Source organism: Balaenoptera physalus, assembly GCF_965194825.1.
Source record: "Balaenoptera physalus genome assembly, chromosome: 9".
In the NCBI taxonomy this organism is placed as follows: Eukaryota; Metazoa; Chordata; class Mammalia; order Artiodactyla; family Balaenopteridae; genus Balaenoptera; species Balaenoptera physalus.
Window position 1 is genome coordinate 204,517 of NC_138888.1, and position 14,778 is coordinate 219,294.

Consider the following 14,778-nt stretch of genomic DNA (forward strand, 5'->3'; position numbering starts at 1 on the left):
GCTTTGGAAGCTGTTTAATAATCATCGTTCTTTGTTTGCCCAACATTCGGGAGCCACCCTCGCACGTTGCGCTTACTTTCCTTCTGGTGCACAGGCCCTGGCGGTGCCCATGTGGCCAGGCAGCATCCCCCGCACAGTCGCCCCCGCCCGCCCCCAATCCCACCTCCACCCCCTGCCCCGACCGACATCAGATGCTGCAGGAACCCACGCCCAGTTCAGCAGGCAACAGGTGGAAGGTTGAATAGCTTCACACGTTTTTCGGGAGGGGGTGGGGAGAAAGAGGAAAAAAAGGAGGGCGGGAGGGCAGGCTTTTGGGAGCCGATTTAAGGATTAGATCAGATGTTATTGCTAGTGAAAAATTAAACAGCCCGGTGCTCTGGGGAGTGCAGATTAATATATTTAGTGACTGTGCGCACAAAGGCCGCTCATTGTAGCCACGTCTGAATGCCTGTGAATAGGATGGAACATATGCGGCCTGTCACCGCAGGTGCCCACATCTGTTCCTCTGCGGGCAGATGCTCGCAGAAAAGAGGTGGGAGGCGGGGAAGGACGGCGCAGTCGCGCAGGGCAGCTCGGGTCCGGCTGGGACGAGCGGGCGGGGCGGCCTCCTCGCGGTTCCGGCCCGGCCCGCGCCCCGCCCCGCGGGCCGGGTGATTGACGGGCGCCGGGACCGGCGACAGGTGCCCGCGACCTCCGGATGGGGCGCGTCCCGGAGCGAGGCCTCGGGAGGGCCCGGGTCGCTCTCGCCGCCCTTTCTTTCCCATCCTCATTGTCTGACACGGTCACGGGCCGGCGACTCCCAGGTGGGGCCGCGCCTCGGTGCAGGTGACAGGGTGGCCCCCCCCCCCACGCCGCACGCCCGGCGGCCGGGGGTGACCCGCTGACCTGGCCCTCCCAACGCGGCGCTCATGCCCCTGCGGCGAGTGTCCGGCCCGCCGCCGCCACCCACTCCAGGCAGCCCTCCGGAGCGCCCACTGGCGCCGCACCCCCTCCAGGCAGCCCTCCAGAGCGCCCGGCCCGGCGCGTTCAGTCGGGGGCCGCTCGGGCGGGCGAGCGGAGCAGCTGCGCGGTCATCCGATCGGGACAAAGGCGCCCGGAGCCGCGCCAGGTAAACAGCGCTTTGTCATGGAGATGAGCGTGGACCGCCGGGCAGATGATCCCGGGGTCGGAGGAGCGGACTCCGCGCCGCCAGCTGAGCCACGCGACCGCCTTTCTCATGCAAACCAGCGCATGCCTCCGCAACCCCGGCCCGCGCTGCGCCCCAGGGCGCGGGGTCCCCGCTCCGGACCACGTGGCCGGGCCGTCCTTCCTCCCTAGCCGCGGGTGTCTGCGCTTGGCGGGTGGAAGGGAGGGCGGAGGGGAGGCGTCAGGCCCACTGGGTCTTCCCGGGCTCTGTCCTCCGGTCCCGGCGCCCTCCGCCCCGCGCCAACCTGCCGACCACCAGGAGTGGTCCTGGGTGTCTGCGGGCCGCCCCTCCTCCGAGGGAAATGTCCCAGGGAGGGCAGGGGAGGCCGAGCTGTGGGGTCTTCCTTGGTGTGCCGCGTAGCGTTTAGCCTTAGCGAGAGGGAAGCCTCGGAGCCTGAATATAAAAGCTAGATCTGCCCCTCTTTCCCGCCGTGGACAAACGGATGGCTTGGGTTAGGATGTATTTTCAATAGAGTGATCCGGAAGGAACTTGATCAGGTGCAAACACACCGTGTATACATTCGGGCCAGCGCGTCTTGTAAATGTTCACGTGTCTCGGGGGTTCGGTCCTTAAGGAGAAGTAAGGAACTATCCGTCATAGCTACCCGGCAGGGGTGCGGTTTTACCCACAGATACGTGTAGGAGCTTCCTATGTGCAAAGCAAGCAGGCCAGTCCTGCTCTTTTACCCACTGAAGGATTCCAGACCTGTGACTGATGGGAGAATGGGCAGAAGGGTGTGCTGGTGGGAGATGTGATACTAATACCAATTCATAAACTTGCTTTAGGTTCCCTTCATCATCTTCTTTTTCAAGTAAGCTGGCATGTTTGATCAACACCAGATTTGCTGCCTGGAAGTTTTTCATTTTCTTGTTCTGAACAAGGACCCCAATTCTTCTTAGGAATAAGAGAACCTCTCTGTTGGGTATACAGTATTCAGTTGGTCTAAGAAAACACAAACCCCACTCAAGTCTCCAGACTTGTTTACACAGAAAACTGAACCTGGGGCTGGCTTGGAGTCTGGAGCCTATTCTGGGCATTGTTTATTGCAATCTGCCCAGGCCCTCCTCCCCCGGCCACAACCTCCGCCACACACATACCTCAGGGATAGAACCTTTCTTTGGGCAAAGGGGGAAGGAAACAGGATTGGGCTGACCACAGTATGAGTCGCACTCACTGCTGAGGATGGGCATATTTAATCTGATAAAATGATGGTCATGAGCTTTTATTCCCAAGCGGCCTAATAAAATGATGGGTAAAATGATCAGGGTCGCCAACAAACCGAGAGCTCAGCTGTAGTTGGCGCGGCTGTGGTTCTGACTGTACAGCTAGGCCTACCCTGGTTGTTGGGGTCATTCAGGCTACAAGCTCTGAATGCCTGGCAGAAATAAAACACCAACACCAGGCGGTAAATCCCTCTCTCCACTCCTGTGTCTGATATATTGGGTGCCTTCGAAGCCCTAATGAGCCTCACTTTGTACAGTAAATTTGCTGAGACATCAAAAAGTATTTAAAAGAAAGTTTCCTGCTTTTTCCTAATGAGCAAGGTGAGGATTTATGGTGTGTGTGGGAGGAGGGAATCACTGCTAAAGCCAACACGGGGGCAAGTCTATTTAACATAGTCGAGCTTAAGCTCCCTCCTGCATTAGGGGGTTCAGAGCGATTAGCTGCAGGAGTATACAGACATGCAGTTAGGGAGTGAAAAAACGCCATTTGGTTTGGAGCAGATGGCTGGCTAGGGGGCTGATGGCGTCGAAAGGCGTGTCGTCCCCCTTCAGCCTGAATCCCTAAGGGCTCCCCTTGTCTTCCCAATCAATGAAAATTAAAGTGCAAAGAAAGGATGAATAGTTGGACCTCGAGTCTCTCCTTTGTTCGTCTCAGCTACTGGTGTGCAGGAGTTAAACTACAACAGACTCCTATAGAAACACTGAAGTTAAACAGTCTCCCGTTAGCTCAGCTTTGAAAGGGAGAGGGGGAGAGGGCCCAACGCGGGGTGGGGGGAAAGAGAGAGAGAGAGAAGGAGAAGAAGATGGAGAGAGAAGAGGAGGAAGAAAGTAGAGGAAAGAAGAGCCGGAGGAGGAGGAAGGGCAAGAAAAGGGCTTTCTGCTTGATTTCCCCAATACAGAATTGCGTGACATAAATTAAGTTGGAAAAGAATGAACGCTTTGGGCAGGATTCTGATGGATTTTACGATGCCTTTCAGTTCCGCTTTGCCGCTGTAATCGAGAAATCTGTGCCATGTCAATTTAACAAATACTTGATACTGAGGCGGGTTTGTTAAAGATTTGGGGCAAGTCGTCCCCCCCCCCACAAGGTTTAAGCCCTTGGGCGTGGAACTTTTTATTTCCAGTTTTCTAAACAGGCATTCAGATGAGTCTCTTTCCCACTTCCATTCTCTAATTAAAAGGTTCCCGATATTTCATTTCTTACTGAAATCTACTCTCAGTCTGGAAGCACAGAGGATTTAGAGTTCACATTCCTTTCTTCTTTTGCCCTCTCCTGCTCCTGGAACCCTCTTACCTCTCTCCCCACCACTGTCTCTCTCTCTCTCTCTCTCACACACACACACACACACACACACGCACACACACACCAGCTTCCATGCAGTAGGGAGCAGAGTTCTCAGAAATTAGCTTTCAGAGGAAACATGGATGTAGTGAAAAAAGGATGCTGACACTAGGTGGCAAGATTAAATTAGGATTCGCACTGGCCCAGCCCTGTGGTGATGCAGCGAGTCCTCGAAAAGTCCCCAGAGGGCGGCCACGCTGGGACTGCCACCGTCATGGGGGCACAGGAGGTTTTGAAGTCTCCATTTGTTCTGAACCAAACCGTAGGGGGTTCTGGTGGGGTCCAAGCCTGCCTTTCTCACCTCAGCCTTAAACATTACATGCACATTACTTTTGATTAATTCTTTGCTTCTCTGGCATCAGTGGAAAACCTAAAATCTGTCCTGAAGGTATTTGGGAGCCTGTTGCCTAACAGCTGGAGGGATGGCCATGAATGACTTCAACTGATTACTTGGTATTTGAGAATTTTCCCTCTTCCCGTGCATTATATGGTACACTGTGATCTCAACATCTGCCTCAATGAAAGTCACACTTTGCCAGGACAGTGCGCGTTTCCACTAACAAGGCAGCTGTAGCACACCTAGAGCAAGGCCCTTGTGGCCAGGCGCCCTGGGGCTGTGCCGCCATCAAAGTGACATGTACTCCAACGCTGACACCGCTCGTCCTGGAGGAAGCTGCCCTAGGTGTTGGGGGGAGGGGGGAATGGAGGAGGAGCAGATAGGGGTGGGAGAGAGACCTCGAAGTGCGCCCAGCACGAAGCTGGATGCCGGAGCAGGAGTTCACGCCCCACCTTAACTCTGCATTGCGCCCGCAAGCATAAGAGCAATTTAGATAGCCCATTGTGTGATAACGTGTGTTCTCGGCCCTCCCAATAAACTCATTTCCCTTAAAAAAAAAAGAAAACAAAAGTTCTAGTGTCTGATGGACGTGTAAACCCTAATAAGGTGATGGTTGTGCGAAGGTTGCGGGTTGAGGCGGCCAGGCTAGAGGGTCTTTAGAACATGTGCCGGACATTGTTGCAGAGGCCGCGGCGCGCGCGGAGGGGAGCTCTTTCTCTCCGCATTGTGCGGGGAGCAGGTGCGGTCTGCATTACCATACAGCTGAGCGCACAAAGAGCCACTGATTCAGCCTCGCACAATAACAGACTGCCTTAATGACAGCCACGCGAACGACACACACCAAACTCACTTTTTACCAAGCAGAGGGAGGCCGAGGGGGGAAGACACAGGAGAAAGGGGCCGGAGACCCAGGAAAGGTGTCGGAGGCCGAGAATAGCACCCGGAAGGGTGCGTGTGTGTTTTTGGGGTGGGGGGGGGCGGTGGTTTAAGGCGTCAGGATCTCGGGCGCTAGCCGGACCCCGCCCCCCAGCGGCCGCCGACCAGCGCGGGGACACCCCGAGCTCGCGGCAACAGGGTCCCCGGGGGCGCCGCGCTCGCCCCTGTGTTCCCAGACGCAGAGTCGCCGTCCTTGCCCGGAGACGTCTGGGTGTCAGACCTTCCCAAACTTCCCGAAACTGCCGCTGCCCTCTCGCCACTCTCTGCCCGCCGCTCGAGCCTGCCCCCTCCCTCTCGTGCCCGGTCCCCCGCCCCGGAGACTCCTCCTTAGGAAGAGGCTGCCCGGGAGAAGGGGCGGTCCACCGGGAACTGGGCCTCCGACTGCGCCCCCGCCGCCAGGCCCCGGCCGCGGCGCGCAACAGGGACGAAGGCGGGCGCCGCGGCGACCGGAGAGTTCCCGAGGCCGGACGCGGCCTCACCCGCCGGGTGGCTCTCGGCAGGGCAGGGGCGCAGCGCCACCCCCGCGGGTCCCGGGGCCTCTGCGAGCCTGTGGCCGGGAGGGCAGCGCCGGGGAGCCCGGGCGGCGGCACCAGCCTCGGGCGCAGAGGGGATTCTTGCGGTGGACGTTTTGCAGGAATGTAAATGAGTGCGTTTCGTGCGGTGGGGGGCTGGGGGCGGGGGCAGGGGAGGGCCGGGGGCGGGGAGGGTGGGGGCGGGGAGGAGGGTTGCACATTTTACAGCTCACTGACCATTTGGCGATCCATTGAGAGGAGGGTTTGGAAAAGTGGCTCCTTTGTGACAGCTCTCGCCAGATTGGGGGGCTGCTCATTTGCATCTCATTAGCCATGCGGGCGGCCGGCGGGATATAAGGCGGCGGCGCGGGGCGAGCGCGAGCCCCTGCGCGCCCGCGGAGCCCCGGCCGGCGCCGCACCGGACGCACAGCCTGGCGCGCAGCCTCCGCCGGGACCCGGTCCGGGACCACGGGTGTTGACCTGGATGGCACTGGCTGGGTCCCTGGGAAAAACTCGGGTCCAGGGCGCTCCCCGGACCGCGGCCGCCGAGTGAGCCGGCCGGGCCGCACCCGCGGGCGCTCCGCCGGCGCCGGATTACCGCCTCGCGCGTGGGATTTCCAGACCCCGGCTCGCTAATCGGACTCGCGGGGAGCCCTGCAGCTCGTTGGGAATTGGGCTGAATAGCTGGACGCTTTCTCTCCTTTTTTTCTTTCTTTCTTTCTTCCTTTTTTTTTTCCTGCGAAGAATCTTGAGACAAAACCAGGAAGCAGACGACCCCTACCTACTCGTGGATTGGAAGAAAGAGGGGAAAACCGAAAGTTGCCGCGCCAGAAGCAATCTCTCCGGGGAGCCCTTTTTTTTTTTTTTTCCTCGCGCATCCCCGGAGCCGCAGTCGCCTCCGCAGGGAGGATCTAAGGAACCTCGGCCTCCGAAAGAGCCGGAGACCGACCCTTGAGGAAAGAAGTCCGGATAATCCCAGCCCGAGGCAAAGCGGCGGCGCTTTCCTGCCCGCGCTCCTGGAGACACGTTCCTCCCCGAGCACTCCCTGGCGATTTCAGAAGAGAAGGGGGACGCGAGGAGAGCGAGCGCGGCCGGCGGTGCACCATGGGCCGGCGGTGCGCCCTGGCCCTCGCCGTGCTCTCGGCCCTGCTGTGCCAGGTAAGTTGCCAGGCGGGGTCCTAAGGGCCGCGCCGTCAGGTAGGCTGTCAGCGGGGCTCTCCGGCTCCCTGTGGCGCCAGGTGGGGGGACCCGGGGCGCGGGCCGCGCGGGGGGCAGGGCCCAGGGCAGGACGCGGCCGGGCGGGCTCCCCGCGCCCGGAGCCCCACGCCCTAGCCTCGCCCGCAGGTCTGGAGCTCCGGGGTGTTCGAGCTGAAGCTGCAGGAGTTCGTCAACAAGAAGGGGCTGCTGGGGAACCGCAACTGCTGCCGCGGGGGCGCGGGGCCGCCGCCGTGCGCCTGCAGGACTTTCTTCCGCGTGTGCCTCAAGCACTACCAGGCCAGCGTGTCCCCCGAGCCTCCCTGCACCTACGGCAGCGCCGTCACGCCGGTGCTGGGCGTCGACTCCTTCAGCCTCCCGGACGGCACGGGCGCGGACCCCGCCTTCAGCAACCCCATCCGCTTCCCCTTTGGCTTCACCTGGCCGGTGAGCGCCGCACCTGCGGGCGCGGGGCGGGCGGCAGGTGGGCAGGGAGGCGGCCGCCAGCCCTGCTCCGGGGCGCGGCGGGGGCGCGCGGCTGGGCCTGGGCAGGTGGGCGCCGCGGTCCGCGGGGGCCTGGGGCATTGACTCCACGCCCGGGTGATCTGCAGGCGGCGGCGGCGGCGGGGGGGGGTGAGTGTGGGAGTTGACAGCCGAGGTAGAGTGAGGCAGAGAGGCTGAGGACCCAGGACATTTCCGTATCCGGTCTCTGCCCCTAGCCCCCAAGTTGAACGGGCCCCTTCACTTGGGAAAGTTCTAGTTCCCCAGCTCGTGGACCGGCTAGTTGTTCAGTCGCCCTCGCAGCCCGACAGCCCCCAGCCCCCTCTGCTTGGCTCCTTCACCAGAAGACTCCAGACAAGCCCCTCCAACCCCGCCTGCTCCGCGCAATCGTTTTTCCTTTTTTCTTTTTTCTTTTTTTTTTTACCGTGATATCCTGTATTAACAGGATGAAAAAACACGTCAGGAAACCACTCTTTAAAAAGTTCTTCCATTTCCTTAAGGAAAGTGAAATCAGACAAGAGATGTACAGAGACCCTCCCCACGACACACTGCACACAGATCTGCGACGACTTGGTTGTCCCGAAAGCTTTGATTCTTTTTTAAACATTTCTGGTTTATCTTCTGTCTCTTCCCCCTTCCTCCAGGGAACCTTCTCTCTGATCATTGAAGCTCTCCACACTGATTCTCCTGATGACCTCGCAACAGGTAAAAACAAACCAAAAAACTCCCAAACTGTGCAAACTGCGTCTCCAGTTATTATGTGTTTGAGTTCAAATCTCCCCAGAAACAAACGTCTGCGTCTTTCATTCTGCAAGTTGCTCTGGAAGGTTGAGGAGAAAGGTCTTCAGCCTCCTTGCCCAGCATCCTTTCCACCTCCCTCACTCCCCAAGCCTCTGGGTTCCCAGTCAGAGCCAACAGACCATCCTCTTCCTGCAGAGAACCCGGAAAGACTCATCAGCCGCCTGGCCACGCAGAGGCACCTGACGGTGGGCGAGGAGTGGTCCCAGGACCTGCACAGCAGCGGCCGCACAGACCTCAAGTATTCCTACCGGTTTGTGTGTGACGAACACTACTTTGGGGAGGGCTGCTCCGTCTTCTGCCGCCCCCGCGACGACGCCTTCGGCCACTTCACCTGCGGGGAGAGAGGGGAGAAAGTCTGCAACCCTGGCTGGAAAGGCCAGTACTGCACTGAGCGTGAGTCCCTCCGGGAGGCCGCTACTCCCTCCGTCTACCCCTCCCCGGGCCTGCGCTCCCCGGCGGTGGGGACATAGTCCCTGAGCTGCTGGCATCTTGGGATCTTAGCCCCGGAGAGATGTTCTGGTGGGGAAACCGGGGCCGGGGAGCCAGAGGGATTTGCTGAGACCTCACAGTTAGCCAGTGGCAGGTGGGGGTCAACTTAGACGTTTTAACTTCCGCTATGGGAAGCTGCCTTTCTTAATCAGGGAGGATTTTGGACACAGGGCCAGGGGTCAGGAAGTAAGCCTGAGGGAAGGGAGGGAGGAAGGAAGGGAGGAACAGAGAGGAGGCTGTGTGCAGGGCCTGCTTTTACCAAAGGAGTTCTCTTCGCCCAGACAGCTTCTCATTGAAAAGTGCTTCATTTTCTCTCCGGAGTTGGTGTGCTCAGCCTGTTTAAAAACATTCCACTGTTCGTGACATTTTCACTCGCAGGGTCTATGGACGTGGGTGGGTGTGTTTTGAGGCCTGGGCCTGTCAGCCCTGCTTGGGGAGGGCTCTGCTTGTCCTGCTTGCGGGATGCTTACGTAGCACCCTGCCTGGGAGGGGGGACCTGCCTTTACAAGAGTGACGTAGGCCCTGCCTGCCCGTCGTTCTGTATTCTGCAGGCAGGCAGGGCAGCTGCACAGGTGCAGGGGGAGTAGGAGGGTTGTGCGGACCGGCTGGCTCCTGGGCCTGGTTCAGCTGGACCCCAGTCGCCTCACTGCCACCTCGCACTCTAGGTGTCAGGTGGGGTGGGTCCTAGAGCTCCCCAGAAACCCCAGGGAACTTTCCTTCTGCCGCTGAGCCTGGGAGCCTTCTCTGGCAGGACAGAACCTCTCGCTGGGAGGTGCAGTTTCTCAGTTTTGATTTGCGCCTACCTGCAGCGTCATGGTCGCTCGGCCCGCTCAGCTTTCCACAGCTCCTTTGAGCTCGTCTTGGCCTGAGCTGGCTCTGTTGTCTTTAAAACTTGTGGGGCGGCTTGTTAATGAGTTTCATAACCAGGAGAAGGAAGCCAGCTCGAAACCTCAGCCTCCAGCCTCCCCACCCCCTCCGGGACCTCTGGCCGGCCTGCCGCCTCCCTCCTGGCTACCCTCCCTCTCCTTCACCGTGGGGTTGCCATAAACTTAAACTTTTTTTCTTCTTATTCAAACACTGGAGTCTCTCCCCGCCCCCAGCTCGCGCGTGCCATCGATTAGATCTCTCCGGGGATAGGCGGCTGGGACGCACGCCTGTGCCCATTGGTGGAAAGGGTGCACGTGTGTGTGTGTGTGTGTGTGTGTGTGTGTGTGTGTGGTGCACACGCTGGGGTGTGTGTGAGGGGTGGGGGCGCGGGGGGCGAGGGGGAGGCCGGTATTGTTGCACTGGGGCAGCTGCGGGGAGAGAACAGACAATAGAGCAGCTGTCTGGCCCTGGTACTCTGCATACCAGCTGTCCACCCTTATCTACACACACACTTTCTGGGTATTAAGAGGTGGAGCTTTGTGCATAGAATTGGGAAGTGGGGGAGGAGGAGGGGGAAGGACTTCTGACCCTCTCTTAGAAGAAAAGGGGCCGGGTGGGGGTGGGCTTCCGCGCTCTTTTGTCCTGGAGCCGCTGTGTTAAGAAGAATGCTCCTCCTGGGCTGAGTGAAGTCCGCGGTGGTTACCCGGCAGGACGGTCGATGCCCGGGGCTCAGCGAGGCTCTGTGGCGGAGCTGAGCGCGGTCTGTAGCCCTGTTGTGCTGGGGGCCACTCTGCTGGGCTTGACCCTGTGCCTTTTCTCCTTGCAGCCATCTGCTTGCCGGGGTGCGATGAGCAGCATGGGTTTTGTGACAAGCCCGGGGAATGCAAGTAAGTTTGCAAAAGTTGCTCTTTTCTTTTTCTTGCTGTCCTTTTACACCTAGTGTATTAGTAAAGCATCTCTAGATGCTCTTTTGAAAACCTCAGGTAAGATTAGCTGGTTGGAGGGGGCTGTTTTTCTGTGTTTCTACTAAATAAATACACGGACGGGCATAGGGTCAAAGGTTGTCATCCATCTAAGCTCCTCGATGGTTGTGGAACTTACAGATGGAGATTTAAAAAGAATTGGCACAGAAGAGGAGAGAGTTTAGTTGGTTCTCAAACTTCGCAACACGTTAGAATTACCTAGAGATGCTACCCTGGTTGGCCCTTGTACCCAGAGTCAGACGCTCTGACGTGGGACGAAGGCACCCATGTGGTTTAAAGCTCCTGAGGACGGTCCAGTGTCCTGCCTCATTTGAGAACCAGCGGTGTTGATGCTGTTAGAAGACAGTCTCTCATGAGTGGGAAAGGTGTTGCTAGGAACCCGGTAGCGTCAGCGTCCACTGACTCTGTCCTCTCCTCTAAGGTGCAGAGTGGGCTGGCAGGGCCGGTACTGTGACCAGTGCATTCGGTACCCCGGCTGTCTCCATGGCACCTGCCAGCAACCCTGGCAATGCAACTGCCAGGAAGGCTGGGGGGGCCTTTTCTGCAACCAGGGTAAGCCTCCCATCCCCCACCAGGCAGCCTGTCTTCCCTGGCTCTGTCACGGGGAAGTACAGTCTCCCGAATTTAACCCTGGGCCTCCCTTCTCCTCCTCTTCCTGTCTCCACCCTCACAGACCTGAACTACTGCACACACCATAAGCCCTGCAAGAATGGGGCCACCTGCACCAACACGGGCCAGGGAAGCTACACTTGCTCTTGCCGGCCTGGGTACACGGGGGCCAACTGCGAGACGGAGGTGGACGAGTGCAGTGCCAGCCCCTGCAGGAATGGAGGGAGCTGCACGGTGAGTCTGGCCGCCGTGGGCTCTCGTGCCGAACCGGGAACCCTGGTTTGAGACAGACTGTGTGGGTCCCTCGCAACGACGTAGGAAAGCTTTCTTCATCTTCTCCGTTACTCAGGACCTCGAGAACAGCTACTCCTGCACCTGCCCGCCTGGCTTCTACGGCAGGATCTGCGAGCTGAGTGCCATGGTGTGTGCCGACGGCCCCTGCTTCAACGGGGGACGGTGCTCGGACAACCCCCAGGGAGGGTACACCTGCCGCTGCCCTGGGGGCTTCTCTGGCTTTAACTGTGAGAAGAAACTGGATTCCTGCAGTTCCTCACCCTGTTCCAACGGTAAGCGGGCCGCCTGACCCATCCGAGACTTCGTCCAGAGGTCCACACTGGTGAGAACGCGGCAGAAGCGCATGAGTTTAGTTTCAGGCTGAGTTCATCGCTTTGTGAGTTGCCTTGAGTTTCAGAAGCCCTTTTGTCTGAACAGTGAGAAACTGTTCATAGCAATCTTATCCTCGAGTCTGGAAGCACCCAGGGAGCGAGGAAGGCAGGCAGGAGCGTTCCTTCTCCGCAGGGCCCAGCTCAGGTGGAGGTGCAATGACTTGCTCGCGGTCCTGCGGCACCTCGGGTGCCCGAGACTCCAAACGTCAGCGGGTCAGCCCCAGCGCCAGCCCAGCCACTGCGCTTTTGGAGGGAAGCCCAGCTCTGCTCTGTCACCAAGCAGAGCCGTCTGCTGCCAAGGATGTATGGTCTCCACGAGTGGGTGGGATGCCCTAAGCAAACTCACAGAGGGGGGAAGCTGGGCCCCAGACAGGCTGGACCATTCTGGAAGCTTCTGGAGCTTCTGCGTTGGGTGTGATAATCGATGGAGAGGAATCAGCTTGCTTTGCTCTCCATATTCTGTACAGAAGGTGTGGCAGTCTTGGGGTCAAGCTCTTTCTCCTGTTTGTTTCCAGCCACTGAACCAATAGAGCGGTGGATGCTTCATGTTTAGAGGGGAAGAATAGGGAGGTTTAGCAGGCTTGGCTCTGGAAGGACAAAGACCAAACCCCAGCCTCCTCCCTCCCTTCCTTCTTTTCTCTTTCTTTCTGTTTCAAGTCTTACTTGTCACTAACTGTGTAACTGTGGGCAAGCACGTCATCCTCTTTAAGCCTTGGTTTCCTCATCTGTAAACTGGGTCCTTTGTTGGCTTGCTGTGAAGGTGAATGCAGCACTGCAGGCAAAGTGTTTTGCACGGTGCATGTCAGGAGGTATTAGCCTGTATTTTTTATGTAATTTATGGAGCTCGACCAGAAGTCCCACCCCAGCCCTCGCCGTGGGCTCGTGTTTGATGTATGTTGTCTTAAGCGGTGGCCTCTGTCTGGTCTGCCCCTGTGTCTCTGCTCTGGTGTGTGACGCAGCGGCCGGGGCAGCACGTGCTTCAGGGTGTTTTCTGGGTGACAAGCCGCTGCCCTTGTCCGTGTCCCAGGTGCACAGTGCGTAGACCTTGGCGATGCTTACGTCTGCCGCTGCCAGGCCGGCTTCTCTGGGAGGCATTGTGATGACAACCTGGACGACTGTGCCTCTTCCCCGTGTGCCAACGGCGGCACCTGCCGGGACGGCGCGAATGAGTATTCCTGCACCTGCCCCCCCGGGTACACGGGCAGGAACTGCAGTGCCCCCGTCAGCAGGTGTGAGCACGCGCCCTGCCACAACGGGGCCACCTGCCACGAGCGGGCCCTCCGCTACCTGTGCGAGTGCGCCCGAGGCTACGGGGGCCCCAACTGCCAGTTCCTGCTTCCCGCGCTGCCCCCGGGCCCCGTGGTGGTGGACCTCACCGAGCAGTACGCGGAGGGCCAAGCCGGCCCGTTCCCCTGGGTGGCCGTCGGCGCGGGCGTGGTCCTCGTCCTCACGCTGCTCCTGGGCTGCGCCGCCGCCGTCGTCTGCATTCGGCTGAGGATGCAGAAGCGCCGGCCGCCCGCCGACCCCTGCCCGGCGGAGGCGGAGACCATGAATAACCTGGCCAACCGCCAGCGGGAGAAGGACATCTCTGTCAGCGTCATCGGGGCCACGCAGATCAAGAACACCAACAAGAAGGTGGACCTCCACACGGAGCCCGGCACCGAGAAGAACAGCCTCAAGGCTTGCGACCCCGCCGTGGGCTATAAGCTGCTGCAGGGCCTCAAGGGTGCCGCTGCCACCGGGGAGCCCCCCAGCAAGCATGATGCCAAGTGCCAGCCCCAGGGCTCTGCGGGGGAGGAGAAGAGCGCCCCAACCCTCCGGGGGTGCGTGCTGTGGGCCAGAGGGGACGGGCGGGGAGGCAAGCTGGGGAGGGGGCCCGACCCTCGGGGGGTGCCTCGGGCCAGGCTGGGCAGGGCAGGGGGACCAGCTGGCTGTGTTCCTCCGGGCTCTGGCCATTTTCCTGTTCAGAAACGTTTCCTCGTGTTGACTGTGGTTCCCTTTCATCTCCCTTCTAGTGGAGAAGCAGCTGAAAGAAAAAGGCCGGATTCTGTGTACTCCACTTCGAAAGACACAAAGTACCAGTCGGTGTACGTCATATCCGAGGAGAAGGACGAGTGTGTCATCGCAACTGAGGTCAGTGCGCGGCCGCCCGACCCACCCCGGCCTGGCCGGGTCGGGCCTGGGCCTCTGACCGGCGCTAACCTCCCCGCTGCCTCGTGGCCCCTCTAGGTGTAAAGCGGAGGTGAGGTGGCGAATTCCCGTTTCTCTTGGAATGCGTGACCCTCCAAGGATATGTCCCCGACGATGCTGCTGAGAGGAGCGGAGCTGCTCGTGACCTGCTGCTGGGAAGCCGGGCCCGCGTCCCGCGAGGGCCGGCCGGCCGGCGCTCCGGGCGCCTGCCGCACTGCCTTTTAGGACGTTTCCATTGCACTATGGACAGTTGCTTTTAAAAGATATATATTTAAATGAATGGACTTGATCACTACGTAAGAAGCACGCACTGCTTGAAGTGTATATTTTGGATTCTTATGAGCCAGTCTTTTCTTGAATTAGAATCACAAACACTGCCTTTATTGTCCTTTTTGATACTAAAATGTGTTTTTTCTAGGTGGAAAAAAATGTGCGTTATTTTTTGGATTTGTAAAAATATTTTTCATGATATCTGTAAAGCTTGAGTATTTTGTGATGTTCATTTTTATAATTTAAATTTTTGGTAAATATGTACAAAGGCACTTCGGGTCTATGTGACTATATTTTTTTGTATATAAATGTATTTATGGAATATTGTGCAAATGTTATTTGAGTTTTTTTTTTACTGTTTTGTTAATGAAGAAATTCCTTTTTAAAATATTTTTCCAAAATAAATATTATGAACGACATCCAGAGGTGTACTTACTCACCCCTCGTCAGAGCAGACTTTCACTCACACTCGTCCGAGGCCGTGAGGACAGAAACGGCCTCTGCTTTTCTGGTTCTCAGGTCTTTGCATAGTTCCGTTGGATTGATGAAAAGCAACTTTCCTCGCTCCTCTGCCCACCTCAAAGAACCCTCCAAGGGTCGCCATCAGGACAAGGAGGGGGCAGGCGCAGTGTTGCTGGTCGCTTGGTTCCCTGCGCATCCCCTGGGATGCATC

At 58.6% G+C, this 14,778-nt stretch overlaps 1 protein-coding gene and 1 long non-coding RNA gene across 7 annotated transcripts; one reads left to right on the forward strand and one right to left on the reverse strand.

Moving 5' to 3' along the window:
• Window positions 1-359: 359 nt before the first annotated feature.
• DLL1 (delta like canonical Notch ligand 1) lies at window positions 360-14,438 on the forward strand. Of its 6 annotated transcripts, none has more exons than XM_082475745.1 (10): window positions 360-5,670; window positions 6,281-6,694; window positions 6,881-7,177; window positions 7,876-8,425; window positions 10,215-10,275; window positions 10,793-10,923; window positions 11,045-11,214; window positions 11,330-11,546; window positions 12,673-13,468; window positions 13,661-14,438. In XM_082475745.1, the coding sequence occupies exons 2-10, from the start codon at window positions 6,641-6,643 to the stop codon at window positions 13,872-13,874; spliced, it is 2,490 nt and encodes an 829-aa protein (XP_082331871.1). In that variant the 5' UTR covers window positions 360-5,670; window positions 6,281-6,640; the 3' UTR covers window positions 13,875-14,438. The 6 variants fall into 6 exon arrangements, with proteins under 6 accessions (XP_082331871.1, XP_082331872.1, XP_082331873.1 ...); XM_082475746.1 differs by having other exon boundaries at window positions 360-5,662; XM_082475747.1 differs by lacking the exon at window positions 360-5,670 and having other exon boundaries at window positions 5,783-6,694; window positions 13,661-13,778; window positions 13,875-14,438.
• LOC309667371 lies at window positions 7,622-9,745 on the reverse strand. Its single transcript, XR_014267732.1, has 4 exons — window positions 9,325-9,745; window positions 8,781-8,856; window positions 8,281-8,363; window positions 7,622-8,051 (listed from the first exon to the last, which is right to left on the reverse strand). It is a non-coding gene; the product is annotated as an uncharacterized lncRNA (long non-coding RNA).
• Window positions 14,439-14,778: the final 340 nt, after the last annotated feature.

Coding starts and splice junctions, on each gene's coding strand:
- DLL1 (XM_082475745.1), top strand. CDS start 6,641: ATGGGCCGGCGGTGCGCCCTGGCCCTCGCCGTGCTCTCGGCCCTGCTG. Junction 6,695..6,880: donor TCTCGGCCCTGCTGTGCCAG/GTAAGTTGCCAG, acceptor CCTCGCCCGCAG/GTCTGGAGCTCCGGGGTGTT. Junction 10,276..10,792: donor GACAAGCCCGGGGAATGCAA/GTAAGTTTGCAA, acceptor CTCTCCTCTAAG/GTGCAGAGTGGGCTGGCAGG.